Source organism: Calypte anna, chromosome 8 (genome assembly GCF_003957555.1).
Source record: "Calypte anna isolate BGI_N300 chromosome 8, bCalAnn1_v1.p, whole genome shotgun sequence".
Lineage (NCBI taxonomy): Eukaryota > Metazoa > Chordata > Aves > Apodiformes > Trochilidae > Calypte > Calypte anna.
The window spans coordinates 30,328,740-30,351,080 of record NC_044254.1 but is presented as its reverse complement, the minus strand read 5'-3'; the positions used below and the strand labels follow the sequence as shown (position 1 = coordinate 30,351,080).

The 22,341-nt window shown below is 47.8% G+C and overlaps 1 protein-coding gene across 2 annotated transcripts; it reads right to left on the bottom strand.

The window, feature by feature from the left end:
- Positions 1 to 6,684: 6,684 nt before the first annotated feature.
- CTH (cystathionine gamma-lyase) lies at positions 6,685 to 19,109 on the bottom strand. 2 transcript variants are annotated; one of them, XM_030455648.1, is made up of 12 exons: positions 18,798 to 19,109; positions 17,890 to 17,971; positions 17,278 to 17,373; positions 15,856 to 15,965; positions 15,146 to 15,277; positions 13,355 to 13,412; positions 12,540 to 12,617; positions 11,690 to 11,842; positions 11,418 to 11,539; positions 9,706 to 9,758; positions 8,427 to 8,565; positions 6,685 to 7,375 (listed from the first exon to the last, which is right to left on the bottom strand). In XM_030455648.1, the coding sequence occupies exons 1-12, from the start codon at positions 18,957 to 18,959 to the stop codon at positions 7,364 to 7,366; spliced, it is 1,197 nt and encodes a 398-aa protein (XP_030311508.1). In that variant the 5' UTR covers positions 18,960 to 19,109; the 3' UTR covers positions 6,685 to 7,363. The 2 variants fall into 2 exon arrangements, with proteins under 2 accessions (XP_030311508.1, XP_030311509.1); XM_030455649.1 differs by lacking the exon at positions 17,278 to 17,373 and having other exon boundaries at positions 18,798 to 19,079.
- Positions 19,110 to 22,341: the final 3,232 nt, after the last annotated feature.

The following is a 22,341-nucleotide window of genomic DNA, read 5'->3' as shown; positions in this document are numbered from 1 at the left end:
CTGCAGGACAGCAGTGCCCAAGACGGGCCAGGCTCCATCCACTCCTTCTCATGGTCCTCCCAAAGCCCCAGAGCCCACCAATGTGCACTGAGGGGCAGAAGCTGCAGCAGAGCCTGGGGCAGAAAAGCCCTTTTCCTAGATAAGGGTGTCCAGTTTTCTCTTGCCAAGCACTGCTGAGGTTGAAGTGAGTCCTGCTTGTGATCCTCCATCTTCTGCTTTGCTTCTTCAAGGCCTGGAGGTGCCAGGACAGGGTGTTGGTGGCACCAGTTTGCTAGGAAGGGCAAGACCCCTGCCAGAGACATGCCCCATGGACTTCTGTTTGATAGTTATCATTTTCTTTAAAATTTTCTTCACTCTCTTTTCTATTTTGCCCACAAACAGAAGAATCTTCATTTGTCCTTCTGAGCTACTTCTCACTTCAGACAAATATTTGTTTGGATATCTCAACTCAATCTTAAAATTCTAACTCTCAAATCTAAACTTCCCACTTCCCCCTCTTCCACATTCTGCTGAACCCAGCTGAGGACTTGCTGCTGGGATGAAACCCCCCCAAAGCTGCTGTATCCATTCTGAGATGAAGCCTGGGAACAGAAAACATTACTTGTGGCTGGAACTGCTCTGTTTCTGCTCTTTCTCTCTGTGTCCAAGTGAAAGAATTCCTTTTACGTTCATCTGTCCTCCAGAAAGCCTGGAAGAGGAGGAGAGATAAATGATGAACATAATCTAAATAGAAAGATTTTCTTCATTCTTAGAGCCTTTGTGACATGCTCTCTTGGGAAATCTTCCCAACCCAAATGGAATTTCACTCCCTTCTTCACAGATCTCTTACTGGTGTTGTGGAACACATGAAGCCTTTCAGGGTCAGTAATTATGATGTCAAGAATCGTGCCATGGTGAGAACACAGCAGGCACCTTGGAAATATGGGCAGACATGGAAATACATACACATCCATCCAAGCAAGAAACAAACCTAGTTATTAAACTTTCCTACCCAAACTCTGCAGTGCAGCAAGAAGGGAAATGCTTCCTCTGCAGACACTGTGATGGCACCAAAGCACTCAACCTGCTCCCCTCTCCTGCTGAGCTGGATGAAGCTCCAGTGGGCTGAGATCTGTATAAATATATATATTAGATGTGCAGTGCAGGTGCAGACCCACAGACCACATGAAGACCCTCCCAAAGGTCCCATCCTGACCCCTCTGCCTCCCTCAGAGCGGGGCTGGGGGATGGAGAGATGGAAGAAAGAGAACCATGCAAACATTTCACACACTGAGACCCAATAAATCTGTGATGAAAGCGTGTGCATGCGAGGGGATGGTGGGACTGACCTAAAGCTTCTCATTAAGTGAGCTTGGCAGCTGGGCTATAAATCACAGAGGGAGCTGAGGAGCCCAGTGGATATTCCCACTCCTTATAGGGGACCCTGGAGGATCCTTTCCAGCTCATCTGCCTAAGGATGAATCCACGTTGAAATTGCTCCTGACAGCACGACAGCCTCAGTTAAATATAGTGCTCTCCAGAGTGAGGATTTGCAAATCTAAATAAAACTGATCACGGGCAGATACTTGCAGAAGTTGAGAAAAATAACATGTCTGAGAAGCCTGGTGGGGTTTGGTCTTGAATGTGGAAGACAATCCCAACTTCATCCCAGTGTCCCTTGAATACAGGTGCCAGCACTAACAACTGCAGCACAGCTCCCAGCAGGAAAAAGCATTCTGAATTTGTATTTACAGATCAGCCTCAGCAATGGAGGGCCCCAACTTCTCAGGGAACTTCTCAGGGTGATCTTCATTTTCTTGTGCTCCTCTGAAAACTGTGGCTTTCAGGAGCCAACAAAAATCTCTACCTACTTTAGAAATGCAGTTAAATAAATGTTGTCTGGTTTTAATAATTGCAGGGATGATAAATAGGAAAAAAATAGAATCCTCTATAACAGAATAATTCAAGAATTATCCCTGCACTAAAGCTGGAGCATCACCAGGAGGGGGCTGTTCCCACAGCAGCCCATTTTAGCACTGGGCAAAAAACTAGAGGAAAATTATTTTTTTTTAGTTCCTTTCAAAGAATAATGCAGCATTTGCAGCATTCCCTAGGGACAGAGGAGGGTAAATGAGACACATTTGTGTCCATCTCCACTGCCTTGCAGCTTTGAGTTCTCCCACTTGTTGCATCTACCTGCCAAGCTGCTCAGACTTAGTTTATTCCTCCTGATAACCATGATATTCAGTCAGGTTCCCAGCCATGCACTCCAGCTTCTTCTTTAATTCCAGAGGCTAATGTGCATTTATGATTTTTAGGCTTTGAGAGCAGCTCGCTCAGCATTCCCCACACCAGAAAGGTACCTGAATTTTCTACTGATCAACCTAACTAACAGAGCCAGAGACAATGCTTGCTGCATCCTTTGTGGCCTCTAACAGGTATCAATATCCAGAGGCATTAATCCATACTCACTGCCTCAAGTACTGCCCATCGACTGGCAAATTAATTCTCCTTCGTATTAGATCAAATACTCTTTAATTAATAAGCATTGCTAATTGGATTTCTTTTTTTTCTTTCTGGAACTGGCAGGATTGCACTGCAGGGATGCACCCCCTCTTTCTGTGTTGGAGCTGTTCCCTGTCTGTGCAGGGGGTTGGAACTGGATGATCTTTAAGGCCCCTTCCAGCCCAAGCCAGTCTGGTCCTTGATGTGAGAGCCTCTGATGTCTGCTCCCTCTCTTCAGGGACACAAAAAGCCCCGAGTAACTGGGGTTTTTTTCAGAGAATGGTGTCAGGCTCAAAACAGCTCTTCTTCTTTTCTTTTTTTTTTTTTTTTTCTTTTTTTCCCATCAACTCTTTCCCTTTCTTTTTATTTCTGCCCTTGGCAACGCCTCGACAGCCTCAGTCTGACCCAGAAAGCTCTCACCAAGCAAGTCAGGGTTTCCAGTGTTGCAGCACTTGAGCTAGAAGTGAAGCCCCAGGATGTTGTTTCCCCCCCAAGGCGAGGAGGGAAAAGCCCCCAGCTCTGCAGGGGGGCAGCCATTTGCTTTAGTAATCCAGGAATGTGGCTTAATAAGTGGAAAATGTCTTATGCAACAGAAGAAAAATAAAATTTCATGGATGCTTACAGAGGTAAAAAAACAGCTGAAAAATTTGGGAGAAAAATCTGTCAGTCTCTGCTCTGCTGTCCCAGGGACTCAGCTGGTGGGGTGGCAAGCATGGAGGCATTGATATTTTCCTAGTGGAAGACAATAAAAGGGAGGAACAAAAGCTGCCTCTGTAGAGGAGAGCAGGTAAAAACATTATGAAGCACTTCCTGGGCTCAAGCTCAGTTCAGTGCTTCAGGCAGATGTGCCCATGATGGTTGGGAAGCCACACCAACTCCTGAGCATCTGCTTTGCTGGAGGGAACATCTTTGAGACCACAAAATCCATGACCAGGCAGGATGCTGAGCTGCTGCTTCCAGCTCCTGCTCTGACACAGACCTGCAGGCACAGGAGATGAAGCAGCTGCACAAAATCATTCTGCTTGGAACAGACCTTGGAAGATTATTGATTCCAACCATTATATCAACTCTGCTGAGCCCAGAGCTAACCCATGCCCCTCAGCACCACATCCACACAGCTCTGGAACACCTCCAGGGGTGCTGATTCAGCCACCTCACATTTCTGTGCTGGTGGGCAGCAGTGGCAGCAATGTCCAGCCTGCAAATCTGCAACAGGGGTGAGTGTCTGCTGAAATGGAAAATATTCTGGGCAGTGCCTGACAGTTTCTGCCTGCACAAGTTTATCCAGCCCTGACAAATGGCAGAGTGCAGTTCCGGCCACTTTCCTGTAAGTAAAAGCTGGAAGTTTCTAAGAACTCCTCTGACTGATGTGGTAGAGCTCTTGGCTTGGGCTGTGGCTGGCAAAGCAAACAGCTCCTCACCAAACCCTTACAACAGTGACTGTAGCTGATAAATGCCCCAAACCCCTCAGTCTGGGGGGATCTGGGGCTGGGCAGCAGTGTGGGAGGTGCTGACTCCAGCACTTGCTGCCATGGGGAGTGGCAGGGGACACAGCCAAGGTCCCCAAGGCTCCCCTGGGGGTGGCAGAGCTTGCCCTGTCCCACACTGATGTCCTCCTGGGTGACTCAGGATGGAGGCACCCACAGGGTCCCCTCCCCAAACACCCCCTGGCTGGGGAGGTGGGGGGGCACCACATCTACCTTGGGGGCAGGGCACAGAGAGGAAGGTGAAGAGCAGCACCTCCTCCCCTTCAGCAGAGGTGAAAAAGTCTATTGAAATAAACACAATTTCTCAATTGCACCTTCTCAAGATTTCCATCAAACCCAAGGTGCCACCAGCCAGTCCAGGAGGATCCCTGCCCTGAGGGACCTGGCTCCATCAGCTGCTCCTGCTCCCCCTGGTCCCTTCACATGCTGCTCCTCAGTGCCATGAAGCCACCTCACAGGCTGCAGCTTCTCAGAACACACACAGCTTCACTGGTGTTATTTCTGGGCTTAGCACTACACAGTTATTTTCCAGGAAACAAAGGCAATCTCTCTTCCACACAAGTGTGATCTGGGCCTCCACATTAAAACCAAATTCCCCTTGAAGTGTGATGCAATCTGAATCCACATCTGCAAAATCTAATCAAAGGCTGAGATGCACCCTTTTAGCTTCAGAGCAAATGAGCTATGTGGCACACGTGGTGGATCTGGAGTCATCCCTGTGAGAGGGGGCAGATGGGGGTGACTCCAGAAAAGCCATAGGAAGAATTATTTTGAGAAGATCTCAAAGGATTATCTTCAGTTTGGACACCTCACCAGCCTCACCCTCTACCATTCAACCCCTCCCTGTAAGGAGACAGCTCCTGGCCAGCATCAAGTAGTGGGGAGAAAAACCTTATGGCCACCTCCAGGCTGATTCTGTGTGTTAGGAAAATCACTGAACAATTCATTGAGAATGTTGCTGCTGGCAGCTTCATCTGTCCTTTCTCCAAATAAATGGTAGAAAGGAAACTCATGTCTGCAGAAAGCAGCAGCCACAGAATTAGGGCACAGACAAGCTATTCATTTGGTGGTAGATAATCCTGATATAACCCAGACACTCCTGTCCCTTCATATGCAGCCAAAGACCAACAATTCCCAAGCCAGGACCTGGACACCAGAGCAACCACACGGTTCCTGGAAAACCATTTGGATCTGAGGGACTGCCCATGGACTGGCTCCTGCCAGCTGCTGACCTCCTGTAACCACTTACCACCATTCTGAGGGAAAAGAACTAAACCCCAACCCAAACTGTTCCACACAACACCCAGCAACCTCCCTGACCTGCCCTCAGCTGCAGTGTCCCTGGAACCTCCCTCAGGCTCAGATCTCAGCAGGACCTTCCCTCAGGAGGGGTCCATGCCCAGCAGAGCCCTCCTGTTGGTGTGCTAGAGGTGTGCAAACCCCAGCAGAAGGAAGGGTTTCCTGATTGCAAAGCTGTTTTACATACAGCACTTAGAACTTGATTGCAAGAAGATAAATGCTTCCAGAGCTGGAGCAAGGCTGAAGAAGGGGTCAACTCAGCCTCTGGTCCACCAGAATGAGCCATTTCAAGGCCATAGGTCATACTGGGACAGCAGGACCCAGCCCATCAGCACGGGATGCCCCAGGACTGCTTGGTGTTACCTTGTCTAGTTCTAAGCCCCAAGGCTTGGCTGTTCCTGCTCCACCCAGCCAGGAGGAGCCCAGCCCAGGCAGCTCCTCAGTGGACTCTTATTGTGACATTAGTGATCTAATTTGGAAACATCTATCAGGGATATGCAGATGAATAAAGAGTAATGAAAAAAATTTAACTCCTGGTTCCTGATCAGCTGGGATGGGGTACGTTTCAAGCTGCTCACCTCCCAGTTTCCAGCCCACCACTGCCACCTAAGGGTGCAGACAGTCCCCAGCACGTTCCCATCTCCTCACCAACTCCTCACAGGCACCGGCAAGTCCTCATCTTACCCTTTCTGCAACTGCCTCTGTTCCTCACTCCTTACATCATGGGACACCACAGAACTATCTGGACTGGGAAGACAGACATGCAGTCAGATATTCAGTCAGCAAAACCTTGGAGCCATAACCATGAGAGAGATGAACACAGAAGGTGGTTTGGAGACGAGCAGGGAGGTCCCAGCTCCCACAACACAACCACCATGCCTTGGAGGCTCTTCCTCACCAGTTGTGGCCTTGTACAAAAATCACAGGAGCTCCTCATTTCCATCCCACCCACCAGCCCACATCCCCTGTAGCAGCTTATTCACTTGGCACAGCCTTTTATGATGTGTTGGGCAATGCAAATTAGTCAGCCAGGCATGCCTTCATCCCAATAATTAATCTCTATTTAATCACTCCAGATAATCAAGAGTACTCTGTTTGTGTGCCAATAGGCTCAGTTGTTTGCTGCCCAGAAGGCACAGTGCCTGCCCAGGGTGATAGGACTATCCTGCACTCCCTAGCTCACCCCAAAACACTGTATTGCCCCACTGTAGAAAGCACAAGTCTTAAATTTAATTATAACAACTCACAGTCTTTACCTGTTCAGAGCTCTGCCTGTGGTCAGGGCTATGCTGGGCTGCTTGACATAAGTAAAAACATCATTTTCCCACAGGAAAATTTAAACAAATCCAGGGTTATTTCATCACCTGATTTGGAATGCAAGTAGCATACAAAAAGGTCAAACCCAAGTAATGCATCAGGGAAATTCAAAGCATGTTTTAATTAAAATTATTCCAAATCAAGATGTAAATCAAATTGTTACCACAATTAACATGACACGATTTTTTTAAGTGAAAGAACCCTATTTAGAAAGTTGCCGTTGCTAAGAAGGTATTGGCTTTTGCTTCATTTTCAACACTCCACAAGATATCAGCAGGTGAAAAAGTGTTAAGCCACACTGACAGCCTAATTAAAAAAATAATAATCGAAGGCAAATCCATTTTAAGTTGGACTGGTGAATTGGAAGAGTTGAGAAGAATCAAGTGTGCCTCCTGCAGAGCAGTAACAGAACCCAGCCCTGGTGACCTAACACCCTGGTGACAAGTGAGAAACTGATCTCTGGGAGAACTGGGATAATATTCCTGAGTGTGCATCAGGGCTGCTCTCCAGCACAACTTACTGACAACAGAAATTCCAAATCCAGAGGAAACACAGCAGCCCCATGGGGGGACACAGGCTGCCTGCCACCCTGCACAGTCCAGGCACAGCCAGACTGCAGCAGAAATGTAACAGCAGGCAGAGAGCTCCCCAGGGAGCCAGTGTTGGATTGAAGGGGTTGCGATTCCCAAAGGCAAATCATGAGCAATTCCACTTTCCTTGTCATCTTCTTCAGCCATTTCAACCTTCAGTTTCCAGTTCCAGTGCTCAGCATCACACTAGCCTGCAAACTGCCACGAGAAGGGAAAAGGAGAGAGCATTATGCTGTGCACCTCCAGCACACATCAACCTTTTTTTTTTGCTTTTCATCAATACAATACACTTTAGCACTAGCTCATCTTCATGCTCTGTGCTGGCATACAGGAATACCTCAGTCACCAAAACAAGAGTGAAAAACAGAAGGACAGAAGAATTTCATACAGTACATCAAACCACTACAGAGCTGCTACAACTGCTGCAGCACTCAAATTCCCACTACACTCACCAGAGCCACCACGTTCTGTCACACAGAGACAAAACTCTATTCCAAACATTTTAAATGTTTTAGTTCTTTTGGGGGAATGCAGGTGCCTGCAGGGATGCAGAGGGGTAGTGCTGAAACTGGTTCTGCCTCAGACAGTGACCTGGAACTGGCTCAAGGTCGTCCAAAGATGGTGAACTCTGTCCTTGGTGTCGCAAGGACTGCAGAGCAGTCACCAAATCTGCAGAATTCCCACTCAAAGAAATCCAACAGATAAACCAATGAAATTTATTGTGCTCCTGCAGTACAGAAGTACAAGCTGGGAGAAGGGAAGAAGGAAACACATGATTCCTTGGACATTCCAGGAGTGAAGTTCCATAGCAGGAAACAGGACACCTGGGAAGGGAGCCTAATTTTAATCTATTATTTGAAATAGGGAGCAGTGGGTAGAGGAGTATAAGCAGTGCTTACAAAGGAAACAGGATTACCTAATTATTCTAATCATTGAACCATTTGGGTTGGGAAAGAGCTTTGGGATCACTGAGTCCAACCCTTCCCCCAGCAGTGCCAAGGCCACCCCTGCCCCATGTCCCTCATCCCCACATCCCCAGGGCTCTGAAACCCCTCCAGGGATGATGGGGACTCCAGCCCTGCCCTGGGCAGCCTGGGCCAGGCCCTGACAACCCTTTCCAGGGAGAAATTCTTCCCCAGCTCCAACCTAAACCTCCCCTGGCACAAGCTGCCAGCAGAGAGCCTCGTGAGAAGTGCAGGGAGGGGACATTATTTTCAGAGTGACAGCACCAAGGTGAGAACCCACTGACCGCAGCTGTCAGAGCTTGATCCAGGTCTCCCACCAAATCTTCTTCATCCTCCAGACCAACCGAGAGGCGAATCAAGGTGTCAGTGATGCCCAGAGCTTCTCTGTCCTCTTTAGGCACCGAGGCGTGAGTCATGATGGCCCTGGAGGGAACCAAGTGCCTTTTTTCTAAGAAGTTTTTACTTTCACCAGTAAAGACCAAACGATTTGTTTCCTGGCAGCCTCCCTTAAAATGCTGTGAAGGTTTTACACCTTTTGTGTACCACCTGCTGGTTAACCCACAGCTGGAAAGAAATCTCATCATCAGTCACTGTAAAACCTGTGAACGGCAGAGAAGTCTCTCAGCCTTTCAGTGAAGATACAAATTATGAACAAAAAGTGGGTACCTGACAATTCAGAAATCAAAAAGGGGAAAAAAAACCCACAAACAAACACTATTCCTCTTCCATCCAGATTTGTTTTTCCAACAATAGTATCTAAAAGCTCTGCTTCAAGAATGGGGATAAACAGCTATAGCACACAATGTCCAGTATAAAATCTCCAGATTTCTTGTTAACTTCTGCTTGTCAAACTCTACCACTTACATTGAAGAGTTTATCCTCTCCAGCTAGGGAGGGTATAGGTAAGAAGCTGTTTCCCCTTGATATCCACCAGTTGGCCATTACCTGTCAGCTGCTGAGTGTTTGAAGATTTGCCATTATTCTGAGTTAATGAAATTATTTAGCACACAACATTAACCATAACTTTCACTGTACCTCATTGAAAAGTGAATTGGTTTGAAGGAAAATAATCTAACACCACAAAAATCCTATTTTCAGCCTTTTAACCTGGACATCCCCACCAAACAGAGCAGCTGTGCAGAGATCAGCAGGTTGGTGCAGCAGACTGAACGTGCCCTCTGGTGCCTGCAGGCAGCATGGCAGAGCCCTTCCCTCAGCAGCCTCAGCAGCTCTGCCCCATGCTGCTCACCCCAACAGACTTGGAGTTCTTGGATTCCTTAGCACAGAGACAAACTGTGCCTCAGCCTCCCAGCTAAAAGCAGGAAGGGTGGAAATGCTTCCATCACTGCCCTCTAACACTCACAGAAGTGGCACTCATTTCTGCAGCAGCCACTGGTAGTTTTGTGCCACATAACACACTGCTTGAATTGCTGTTATATGCAAAATGTCTTGGCTTTCTGCACTGAAAAAATTTCAGAACTCCCATAAAAATACATCAGAAACTTTTTGGTGTTGTTGTTGCTCTGCAGCTTTTTCAGACTTTTGAGATGAAGAATGACTTACGGATGCTCTGCTAGGCTCTCATAGCCTCCCAGACTCTCAGCCAGTGTAAAAACCTGGGGGATAAAATAAACAGAAGTTAACTGTAAGGTTATGAATGGATAGAAAGAGGCAGGTAAGGGAAAAGGAAAACCTAGTGGTTTGTTTGGGTTTTCTATTTTTTTCTATAATAATTTTCATATTATGAAAGGTATTAGCTGTGATTAAGGAAAAAAGGGTACAGGTAACAAACAGGTAAGAGTTATTAAAATCTGGAACAGTCTTGTCCTAAAAAAAGCTCTAAAAAGAGACACTGATGTGAAACTGAGAGTAAAATGTGCCTAAAAGAGCAAATATAACTGAGGAGTTCCTACAGGGCAATGCATGTGCAGCAAAGGAAGAAGAGCAGAAGGAAAATAAAATGCCCAACACGAGGGATCTGGTTCTGCCTGGGCAGCACCAGGGCTTTCCCTCTAGAGGAAAACTTGTTCTGGACTCAGCTTGTTTCTCCAGCCCTGGTTGCCCATATTGATCTATTTTTTGCCTTTTTTAAAAAATACAGCTCCACCTATCAATCAAGGAATCCTTTTCTCAGCCTGGTTTAAGGAAATGGCTTTACTTCTGTATCCAACCTGGTGACAAACTGATGGTTATGAGTCAAAGGGCTGAAGTGAATCAGAACCCTACTCTGCTTTTCTTTTTACCAAAGCTGGTACATCTCCTATCCTAGGATTAAATGCTCTCTTTCTCTCTCCCTCTTGTAAAGGGATGGTGACTGGGTAAACCTTAGTTTATGAGATTAGCGAGTAAGTGGGAAGGGAAGGGAAGGGAAGGGAAGGGAAGGGAAGGGAAGGGAAGGGAAGGAAGGAAGGGAAGGGAAGGGAAGGGAAGGGAAGGGAAGGGAAGGGAAGGAAGGGAAGGGAAGGAAGGGAAGGGAAGGGAAGGGAAGGGAAGGGAAGGGAAGGGAAGGGAAGGAAGGGAAGGGAAGGGAAGGGAAGGGAAGGGAAGGGAAGGGAAGGGAAGGGAAGGGAAGAAGGGAAGGGAAGGGAAGGGGGAAGGGAAGGGAAGGGAAGGGAAGGGAAGGGAAGGGAAGTTCTGATTTGCCTCAGCCAATTCTTACTGATTTGTTTTCCTACAGAACAAAACAGCAAAACCCCAAGATTTGCAGGATGCAAATTAATCAGAGATCAAGACCAGCAAACACATGAAAGAGCACAGCAGAATTAATATATTGCAAAGACAAAAGCAAAAGCCTATGGTCTAAGTAAAATAAAGAGAGTACTATTCCCCAGATGGAGGGACTCCCTCCTTGCTTCATGATTCATGTCATTTCTCAATGCCTTTTTCTCCTGAGGGGTGCTCTGAAATATCACAACAGTATTACACCAGCCACAGCCTCTCTGCTTCCAAAATTTGTACAAAAGGCTGGTATGCAGGCTCCTCAGGGCTGGGGCTTGCCTGGCTATACTCCACCCTACCGTGTAAACAAATACTTCAAAGGAGCTGAGGCATCCCCTTTTCTTCCCTCTCATTAGCCTCCCATTTACAAAGAATCTATCATTTACAGATGGTTACACCCCAAAGACTTCAGCAGCTTACAAGCAGAAAAAGTCTCCTGGCCCCGAGAAAAAACCACTTCATTCCTTCCTCCTTCCAGCATCAACCCCAGAAGCAGGGCCTCGGGCCCCTCCAAGCTCCTGCCTAATTTGCATTTGTGCATATTTACTTCCATTTACCTTTAAACTCTTGAGAAATGTGGCAGCGTGTTCCAGTCCTCCTTTAATGTAGAAAGTCACCATCCCGGGGCAGCCTGTGCACTGCCTCTTGAACAGCTCATGCTGGGGGTGGGAAGGCAAGCCTGGAGTTGGGAGAAGTGTGTGCAGTTCATGAGCACTTCAAAGAGCAAAGGCCACCAGCTGCCAAGGCTGCAGAGGGACACGCAGTGGGACAGTCCCCAGGCGTGGCCTCCTTCCTGGGTGTCACCAGCTCTGAAGCTTTGCCAGCCCACCTGGGAAAATGACTTTCTCCACCCGGGAATCAGACTCCAGGAACCGAGCAGCAGCCAGGGCGTTGTGGAAGTGCTGTTTCATCCGGATCTGCAGCGTCTTCAGCCCCCGGTTACACATGTAACAGTCAAAGGGAGAGGGAACAGCTCCAAGAGCTACAGAGATGGAAACAAAATCAATCTCACATGAAGGTAAAGCCTTTGTGGTGGGGGTTGCTGTTTTTAAATAACAGTCCAAATTTAAAAAATTCCTAGGATTAGAACAAGATAAGTGGAAAGACACCTGATGCAATCTTTCTTCCTCACCTCACACAGGTAGGAAGCCAATTTATGAGCTGCATTAACAAGGATTACATTTATTAGACATAACAGGCCTTTGCTCCTGCTGTAGGCAGAGGGCAGATAGAATGCTACACAGAAATTTATTTATTACAATTAAAAGGCAGTAAAATTGTCAAAAATCAACCTATGTATGAAAATTCCCCATTAGACATGTCTTCTGATGTGTGAATGAGTTAAAACCCCACAGATGTACCTGACACAAGTTAAATAATGCATAATTTAAATGCATTTATGCCTCTTCATACAGAACATCAAGTGAACATAGGAAATGGTGGTGCTCTTTCTGCCAAAGTCTTAACTATAACCTAAAGAGAGACTGTGGGAGATGTGCCACATCTCCTGCCTCTGCCCACAGCCCCTGTCACCAGGGAAGAGCACTCAGGTTTGCTGCACCTGTGTGACTGCCTTCCCTCCAGTGATTCACTCCTCTGCACATTCAGTTCCTGAGCTACACCTCTGGATTGATTCCACACTTGATTCAGTCAGGGTATTCCCTACATTGGCCACTTACAGTTTTGTAAGAATTTGAGCCTCTGGTAGAGTTCCTCACAGTTTACTGAAACCAGTCCCATCACAACATCACTATGCCCTGAAAAGTCAAGAAGACAAGAACAGGATCAGCCACCCCATCCTCCCCAGGGTTCTGCCACAACCCCCCATTTTCTCAGTCTTGGTGCTGACACAGCCCCAGTTTGATGAGATGCAGCACGGGAATTTTGTGCAGCACAGGAATCCTGAGGCAGATTCCAGCTTCTCCTAAAGCTCTGGTCAGCTGTGTGCTCTGCCCTGTGCTGCAGGCATGTCCCCAGACACTTCCCAAGCCTCTCAGTGCTGGGAAGCAGGACATGGCTCAGGAATCTGGGCTGTCCTGGGGAGCAGCACCAGGCTGCTGCCTTACTGAGAGTGAACCCCAGCCAGAAAAATTCCACCTCTCCCCAGAGCACCAGGGATGTGTGGTTACAGCACAGCCACCTCAGCTCCAGACCTGGGATGATGACTGGGAAACAACACAGCCCTATCAAACCTCCTTTGAACCTTCAGCTAATTTGTCAGCCACCTTCTCCTGAAGCCACTGGCTTTGTCCTACTCAATTAGAGCCAGCCTGGCTTATGAACACCTGCAGGTCTGTTACCTGAAGTCAGGTTCAATATTCCTTCTCCCAGGGACAGTTTAGGAGCATTATGAAGACTAAGGGCCTATTCCATAGTCCATCTCCCCTAATGGTCCATCCAAGAAAATGAGCATCTAAAAACCACATTAGCTTTTGGAAATGGCAGCATGGCTTTGGAAGAGGCAGCCTGAGGTGTGCTGAGCTCCCCCCCTTACCGTTCATGTATTTGGTGGCAGAGTACATACAAATATCAGCCCCCAGAGACAGTGGACGCTGAAAGGAAATGGAAACAGGAGCTCTGATTAGAGCTGGTGTGCACTCTGCTTCATTTCAGGCCACCCAGAAAAGCTGTGATCCAACACAGAGAGTAACAATGTGTGAAGAAACAAAAAAAAAAAAACCCAAACCAAACAAATCCCACAAAAACTTAGGACAAAACTTAGCATTTTAAACACAACAGCCTGAGAATGAGTGAGTGACAAAAACAATAGCACAGAAAACTCTGGATTCAAGATGAGCACAATAAAAAGAACTGCACTGCAAGGAAAGCTGAAAACCTGAGGAAGTGCCAAGTGTTTTGTTTGGCAGGTCTCTCCTCCCTAACCCCCTGAGGCCTTTTTAAGGTGAAGCAGTAAATAAAGAACAATAGGGTTTTCTCTAATCAGTCACTGAGTAAAGGACTTCACTCACAACATAACCACTGAAGAGTATCCTGTGTTAAAAGGTAACAAAGCAAGCAGATTTGGAATAAAACCCTGCTGCTGTCAAACTGAACACAGATGTCTTTTCCAGGGAGATGGAAAATTTGCACTCCCAAGGTGCAGCCAGGACACAAACACCAGTGCCTTTGACATTCAATATTGCTATCTATCTATATATATATGTATATATATATCACTGGAAAACCATGAGCTTAGTACAGCCTATCAGCAGCAGACTGGAGGGGTTTAAAGACATAATCTATTATGTTTACTAGAATTAATAATTACAAGTTAGTTTCTTTTAACACCAGGCCAATAAAAGATCCATTAGCTAGCTCCTACATCCAGATGCTCACTTTGCTTCTTTCACACTTCTTTTCCAAAGTAATGGGTATTGCTGGGAGGGGGTAATAATCACCAGCCTCTGGGGTGTAGAAGACAAAGTCAAATGTTGCTTTAGCTAAACATTACCACCTTCTGGAAAGCTTTATAAAGATCTTATAACATAATACAAACAAAGTGCCTTTTGCACTCACAGAGAAGTCTTACTTTAGACCTAAAACACAAGGGGTTGGTTAGCTTGGTCTCCTGGACATACACATGAATATTTCTAGCCCATGTTAAACTGATCAAGACTCTGAAGTTCATTATTCTGAAGCTTTTTAGAACTTAAGAAATTGTCTTCACTTCAGGTATTCTAGCTATAAAAGCAGGAGTTAAACCAGCTGATGAGATCAAATTTACAAACTTCTACACCACATGTAGAAGGTGTAGACCCAGGTATTGAAGACAAAGGCAACTTGAGCTGTCTTAAAGAAAGAGGTAACCCACTTTCCTTGGCTTAACTTTGTCTTCCATTGAGTTTTTTTAGAATATCAAGTGGTTCAGAACAGACTGTAAACAGTAAATACAAATGAATTGGTATAAAAAGCTCCAAGTCAGAAAACAGGGCACTTTTAACATTCCTGTTATGACTTCCATTGGTGAAAACTAAAAACTATGATTTCTGGATGACAGAGAAGCCATTCCCCCCTTGATTGTGTGTTTAATTAACTGCTGAGTCACGTTGGTTCTGCTAGTATCACACCAGGATGTGGCCAGCTCTAAGAGACTCTGCCTACCAACTCTGCTGATGGCAACAGCAGCAGCAGCAGCACATGGGCTGTGTTTAGGAACAGAACAGGTAATTTCCCCATGCTCAGCTCTGAACTACAGCTCCTTGGTGGTGCTTCCATTAAAAAAAAAAAAAAAGCATCACCAAGGGCCCTGAAATGATGGGGTACTGCAAGCAAATACAGTGCTTACCTGGAAATATGCAGACATGAAAGTGTTGTCTACCACGAGAAGAACATCTTTATGCTTGTGTACTACATCTGCACAGGCCTTGATGTCAATGACCTTCAGTGTGGGGTTTGTGGGTGTTTCAACCCAAACGAGCTGCAGGAATTCACAACACATCAGTATCAGAGATTTTATCAGTGATTTTTACAGTGAGGATACACATCTCAGTCACAAGTGCTTTTAAAGGTCAGCTTCCCATGCAGGTTTGCAGTGGGAAGAAGGAAATGTCCCTGCTGAAGAAAGAGAGAGAGGGAATATTCACCCCAAAAACAACTGATGGATGGGAAGGATGTCAAAGCTTTTGAAAACTTAAGTGTATCACAGCTGCAGAAGGCCTGGCACAGCCAGAACAAAGTCTTCACACCCAAAAGCTTGTAAGCCTTTTCCAGATGAATTACCTTCCAGTGGAGCAGTGGATTTTCTGCTCCAGTGCCATGGAGCACCTCTGACCCTGGTGTTCCTGATGTTGTTTTTCATCTTTTCCCTCCTCCCCTCCCTCCTTATGGTGTTTCTTGCCCTTAAAATGTTTTCAATAACATTTTTAATTTGCCCCAAGCTGTCCTTGCAGAGGCCACCCCTGCAGCTTGACACACACACCCAGCACCACGAGTGCAAGAACAAAAATTATTGAATGACATCAAACAAGTAAGTTCAGCAATTTTGTTCTCCCCTACCTTGGTTTTTGGTGTAATTGCAGCTTCCAGGCATTCCATTTTTGTGCAGTCAACAAAAACTACATCCAAACCCATTTTCATAGCTACTTGCCTGAAGTATCTGTTTGTGCCTAAAAAGAACCAGAAACAACAAACCAAGCAAAAAATCAGAGACACAAAATGGAACACCTTCCTTAACCTTCCCTCACTGATCTCCAGGCTCTTCTACACCACAGAGTGTCAGGAGGGTACAGGTCTGTGCTGTACACCATAAATGGCATATGAGTATTTTTTTTTTCTAAAATGTTTAAAGATGGGCTGTAGTTTTAAACCTAGTGGAAAAGTAATAATAGGAATATGAAATGCATTAAATACTTTCAATTAATAGTTCATTTGGGGCTTTTTTAACCAGAAAATTAAATAGACCCCTTTTAGTTTGCCTGCCTCTGATCCTCCCTCCAGCCCTTTGCCATGCACAAGCCAGCAGTTCCAGTTCTTGTATCCTCCTTCCTCCACCCCACCTTTAGAAACATTTTTCACCACATATTTTTAAACTCTTTTTTTTTTCTATTTAATGAGCTTAACTGAGGATCTGGGAGAAGAAAAATCAAAGGGACGATTCCAGCTACTGTCTCTCTTATCATTCCATGAAATAAATATGTAGTCATTCTTTCCTTCTTTGCTGTCCTTGCAGGACTCCATTGGAAAGATGAAAAGAAGACACCAGCAGCAACCAGTTGATCACTAGATGTGCACCATACTGGCTGCCTGGCAGCCCTGCATGGATTGAAAATGAAGTCATTAGCTCTTCCTGCCAAGGTTATTCAACATTTGCTCACTCCTGCAGGTCAGCAGTTTGCCACCTACCCACAAAGTCATGGCAGGGGCAGGATGCAATTCTCTGTGCTGAACCATACATCTGAATGATTTTTTTATTAAGAAAAGGCTTTTATTTCTACAAGAAGCTATTTATTCTATTCTCTCTGCCAAAGGACCAGTGTGCATGAGCAGGAAAGACAACCAGAATGGCCAGAAGAGCACAGCCTTGTAGAGGAGAAAGCAGAGATTTGGGAGATAAGGAGCTCCCAGTATCTCAAGGAAGAATGAAGGGGTTGCAGACATACTGGCCAGTGGCAGCTCTGCAGATGTACCTAGCAGGTAGGATGTACCTAGCTAGGATGCTGCTATTTTACCCTCATTCAAGCACGTATTACTAATGAAGGGGATTTTTTAAAGCCCCATGTTGTGCTACAAAACCTTTTGGTGTTTGCATTTCTATCATCAAAAACCAGACAGGAGTGTTCTGTGTTCTCATGAGGTGCAAAGGCTTTAAAGAACAGTAAGGTCCTGTGTGGGAAATTCAGAAGGTTCATGAGAATCAGGAATCAGCACATGTAACCATTTGCATAACTAAGATCAAAACCAGCCCTGAGCTTTACATACCTCCATAGACATCATCCATGCAGATAATTGCATCCCCTGCCTTTAGCAGGTGAGTAATATTCACAGTAGCAGCTAAGCCAGAAGCATAAGATAAACCTGAAACAGAAAAGAATAAGTGGCAGCAGAGTGTATTTTGCTGTGCTACAACCTTGTCAGACTTGCCTGCCCTCCCCTCACTTTGCTTTGAAAAGGAACCTGTTGTGTCACTCTCCCTCAGGCTCTCTCCCTCACTAAGTGGATCCAGGAAAAGCAGCAGTCTGGTGATTTTCCAACGGGTGGGACCCAGGATGAGCACTGGCCACAGAGCCTGGGAACAGCATCTGCCTGCTGCAGGCACTGCTGCTGCACCACCACGGGTTCCCTTTGGCTCAGGCATCAAAAGCAGCAGGAGGAAGCATGACAGAAAGCCCATGACTGAACTGGTCTTTCCTAGAGGAGAATTGTGGGGCTCTTTTCCCACCACGGAGCAGCCCTTGCACGTAAGCAGAGGCTGTGGGAGCCTTGCTGTGGCACAACTGCTGCTGCCAGTGCAGTGCCCATGCTCCCTGAGGTGTGAGGCTGGCAGAGACACACATGCTGATAACCTGCTTGAGGGACAGATGAACTGCTTACAGTACTTAGCTCCATCCAGCACTGCCACAGCCTTCTCCAGGCAATTCCGGGTAGGGTTTCCACTCCGGCTGTATTCATAACCCTATTGTGAAAGCAAGAAACAAACAACAGAACTTCAGAAAGAGCACTGAGAAAGTTTTGTACAATCCATCCAGGACCTCTGGTCTATTTCTGTTGGAGAAAAGGCCTTGGGGCTGAGACAGCCCACTCTCTCTCAGGTTGTTATCTGGAAGAACACGTCCCTTCTCCACAATGCTCTGCTTGAAAGATGCTATGGGGTACCCAACACAAGTCCTTGGCAGCTCAGAAAGTCTCCCTGGCATGCAGGCAGACCAAGTGCCACATTCCAACAGCTTCTCTGTGACTGAAGTTTAAGGAAAATACTCGTGCATGTATTAATGAACTTTTTGGAAGGAGAACCTGGGCAAGAGATGTGAATTTGTAGCATTTCCTCCCAGGTAGCCATCCCAAACTAAATGATAGCTCAAAGTCTCCCAGCAATTTCTACAACACATCCACACACACACAAAAAAAAAAAACCCAAAACCCAAAACAAACTTTCATTCAGTCTGGAAGGAGAATCAAAGCACAATCTGTGCCACAAATAACATTTATTCTTTACCACTAAAAATCACCCTAAAACTCAGACCGCTGAGGGAAAAAACCCTCTCTTCCACCAAGGAAAAAAAGATATTTAGGGGATTTTTCAGGAGGGGGAATATTTACACAAAACAAAGGAACCCCCTCCCCTTCTCGCCACCTCCCCTGACCCCCGAGGTGCCCCGGAGCCCCCGGAGCGGGCGTTCGCCCGCTCCGGGGGCTCCGGGGCACCTCGGGGGTCCAAGGCAGAGTTCCGGCCCGTTTGGGACAAGGGGACAACCCCTGCTCCGCCATCGGCCCCTACTCACCGTGTGCTGCCCGGGGCCCTGCTGCTTGAAGGTGGTGGAAAGAGAGATGGGCGGCACCATGGCAGCCGACCGCCATTGTTCGGGTTCTTGCCCGGCGTGGATGGCTTGCGTGGCGAAATGAGGGAAAGGAGGCAGGAAGCCCTCAGCACCGCCACCTTCCATGGCCGCGATGTCGCTGCCGCCACCGCTACCTCAGGAACCGCCGCTCCTCCCTCAGGGGCACCGCGGGGGCGGGGCCTGAAGGGGCGGGGCCGGGACCTGGGACTCGCCTCCTATTGGCTGAGCGAGGGGCAGCGGCACGGACCGGCCCACAGGGGGCGCTGTAGGGCTACAGGGAGGCGCGAAAGGGGCATCGCCTCAGTCGCACGCGCTTCCCGCCTCAGCCCCTCCGCTCCCCTCAGCCCCTCGGCGATCCTCAGCTCCCCTTAGCTCCCCGTTATCCTCAGCTCCCCTCTATCCTCAGCCCCTCTGCTCCCCTCAGCCCCTTGGCTTTCCTCAGCCCCCAGCTATCCTCAGCTCCTCCGCTATCCTCAGCCCCATGGCTTTCCTCAGCTCCCTGCTCTCCTCAGACCCTTGGCTCCCCTTAGCTCCCTGCTATCCTCAGCCCCCCACTATCCTCAGCCCCTTGGCGATTCTCAGCTTCCCGCTATCCTCACCCCCTCCGCTATCTTCAGCCCCATGGCTTTCCTCAGCTGCCCGCTCTCCTCAGACCCTTGGCTCCCCTTAGCTCCCCGTTATCCTCAACTCCCCACTATCCTCAGCCTCTCTGCTCCTCTCAGCCCCTCAGCGATCTTCAGCTCCCTGCTATCCTCACCCCTTCCGCTATCCTCAGCCCCATGGCTTTCCTCAGCTCCCCGCTCTCCTCAGCCCCTTGGCTCCCCTTAGCTCCCCGTTATCCTCAGTCCCCCACTATCCTCAGCCCCTCTGCTCCTCTCAGCCCCTTGGCGATTCTCAGCTTCCCGCTATCCTCACCCCCTCCGCTATCTTCAGCCCCATGGCTCTCCTCAGCTGCCCGCTCTCCTCAGACCCTTGGCTCCCCTTGGCTCCCCTTAGCTCCCCGTTATCCTCAGTTCCCCACTATCCTCAGCCCCTCTGCTCCTCTCAGCCCCTCGGCGATTCTCAGCTTCCCGCTATCCTCACCCCCTCCGCTATCTTCAGCCCCATGGCTTTCCTCAGCTCCCTGCTCTCCTCAGACCCTTGGCTCCCCTTAGCTCCCCGTTATCCTCAGCCCCCCACTGTCCTCAGCCCCTCCACTCCCCTCAGCCCCTCTACTATCCTCAGCTCCTTGGCTCTCCTCAGCCCCCCGCTATCCTTAGCCCCCTGTTATCCTCAGCTCCCCACTATCCTCAGCTCCATTCTCCTCAGCCCCTCCATTCTCCTCAGCCCCTTGGCTTTCCTCAGCCCCCCGCTATCCTCACCACCTCCGCTATCCTCAGCTCCTTGGCTTTTCTCAGCTCCAATCTCCTCACCCTCTTGGGTCTCCTCACCCCCTTGGGTCTCCTCACCCCCTTGGCTCCCCTCAGCCCCTCTGTTCTCCCCTGGCTGTTCTGTCTTGTAAGGTGTTATTGCTCCTTTCACAGACACCCACCCTTTCCCTCATGGCCCCACAGCTGGTTGCTGCAGCACTTCACCCACTAAACTTTGCAGATTTAGTCCCAGCAACCTGAGCTAATAGCTGGTGTTTTTTAATAAGGAGACATTCTTTATGGATTTTTTTTTAAGAGAGACTCTCACAGGGAGAAAATTTCTGAAGTCCTTTGGGACAGCGCCAGCTGAAAAGAGAATCAATACTTCCACGCTGTCTTAAAATTTCTTACCTATTTTCCCTGTCAAGTTTAATGTACTTAAATGCTGTCACTTTGAAACTTGTCCTGGTCTCTAGCACCTCTCAAGCCACTCATTCTGAATGCCCGGGAGAAGCGGGCTTTCATTTCTCCAGAGCTGGCAACTTCCATTCACTGTCCTCCAGGACCTCTTTCATTTTTGTTTTGCCTTGTGGAAGTAAGGAGAAAGGCAACGGGAGAGCACTGCTCTGTATTCGGGTGCTTTCAGTGTTGTGTTAGCTGCTCTTCACGAGTTTAAATATTCCTGTTAGACTTAACAGCTAGAATAAACGCAGCCAGATGCACGCTGACAGCCTACCATTTCCACCTACTGCCTGCCTCTGGGGGTTGTACAAATTTACTCTTTTATTCCTCTCTATTTTTTGACCTATTCATTTATACACTTAAAGAAGTCAGTATCCTTCCTGCAGAAATACACCCATGAGAAATTACACCTGCATTATGCATTTCCTACTGGGGGAATTCTGTAAGTGAGGTTTTCCTCAACTGTAGGAAACACGGTTCTGCACTGCCACAATATATCCCACCCTCCTACTTCTGTCTAAATTGTGTGGTGCTTGGAGGAGGGCAATTTAGGGCACTTTAGAAGATGGAGAACATAAATAAGACAAACTACTGTTGTTAGATGGTATAAAAAGACCCCAAACATCCTGAAGAACTCCTAGGTGTGTAATAATTAGGCATTTCGGGAGGTCACCTGGACTGACCTGCACGCCAGCCCTCACGGAGCAGTTCTCATTAGTAATGCGTTCATTATCTTCCTGGGTTGAATAAAGGACTCCACAATGAGCTGGTAAGCAGTGACCTCACGCCTCTGCTTCCTCTTAGCTGGGCCCCAGTAATTAAAAATGCAACGTGAAGCTTCCAACACCACCTAAAACCTGAGCCTGAACATCTCCACCAGGCTGGATACGGTACTGCAGCAAAGGGCTTCTGGGGCAGGGACAGGAGGCAGCACCAATTCTGTTATCACTGGGTTTTACTTTCCTCTAAGAAAAAACAGAAAAATCTCGAGGGCAAAGCAAAGGTGACTTTTTTTTTTTTTTCCCCCCCTAGAATGATTAAAAATTCCCTGTTAGCATTATAGTATCTGTAGGGGAAGCAGCTGTGCTGTCACTCTGAAGAGAAGCAGGCACAGAAATCGTGTTCCCTCTCCACACAGAGTTCTTCTGATCCCTTAGTATTGAGTAAAGGGGATGCAGACTGGGTAAAGACAGTGGTCACCCAGACAGGCAGCTCTGTCACCACAGCTGATCTGATCTTGCTGACAACTTGAAGGTTGTTCCCTGGATTTACTGTGAGGGTGAGGGAGCCCTGTCCCAGCCTGCCCAGGGAGGTGATGGAGTCTCCTCTGGAGGCTTTCCAGCCCCACCTGGATGTGTTCCTCTGGCCTGCCCTGGTGATCCTGGGTCGGATTCACAGAATCTCAGAATGACGAGAGTTGGAAGAGGCCTCCAGGGATGATCTGCTCAGCTCTCCCGATACAGCGGGATCACCCAGAGCACATCCCACAGGAGTGCATCCATGCAGCGGTGAGACGGGAACTCCACAGCCTCCCTGGGCAGCCTGTGCCCGTGCCTTGGCACCCGCGGCTCAGGGAAGTGTTTCCTGTTTATAATGGAACCTCTGTGTTCCAGCTTGTGCCCATCGCCCCTCGTCCTGTCTCTGGGAACTGCGGGGAAGAGTCAGGCTCCATGCTC

Bases quoted from the DNA above. Each gene is read 5' to 3' on its own strand.
- CTH (XM_030455648.1), bottom strand. From the start codon at position 18,959: ATGGAAGGTGGCGGTGCTGAGGGCTTCCTGCCTCCTTTCCCTCATTTC. The intron at 12,618-13,354 runs GTAAGGGGGGGA...TTGACTTTTCAG, and splicing joins TGCCACCAAATACATGAACG to GGCATAGTGATGTTGTGATG. The intron at 9,759-11,417 runs GTAAATGGAAGT...TTTATCCCCCAG, and splicing joins CATTTCTCAAGAGTTTAAAG to GTTTTTACACTGGCTGAGAG.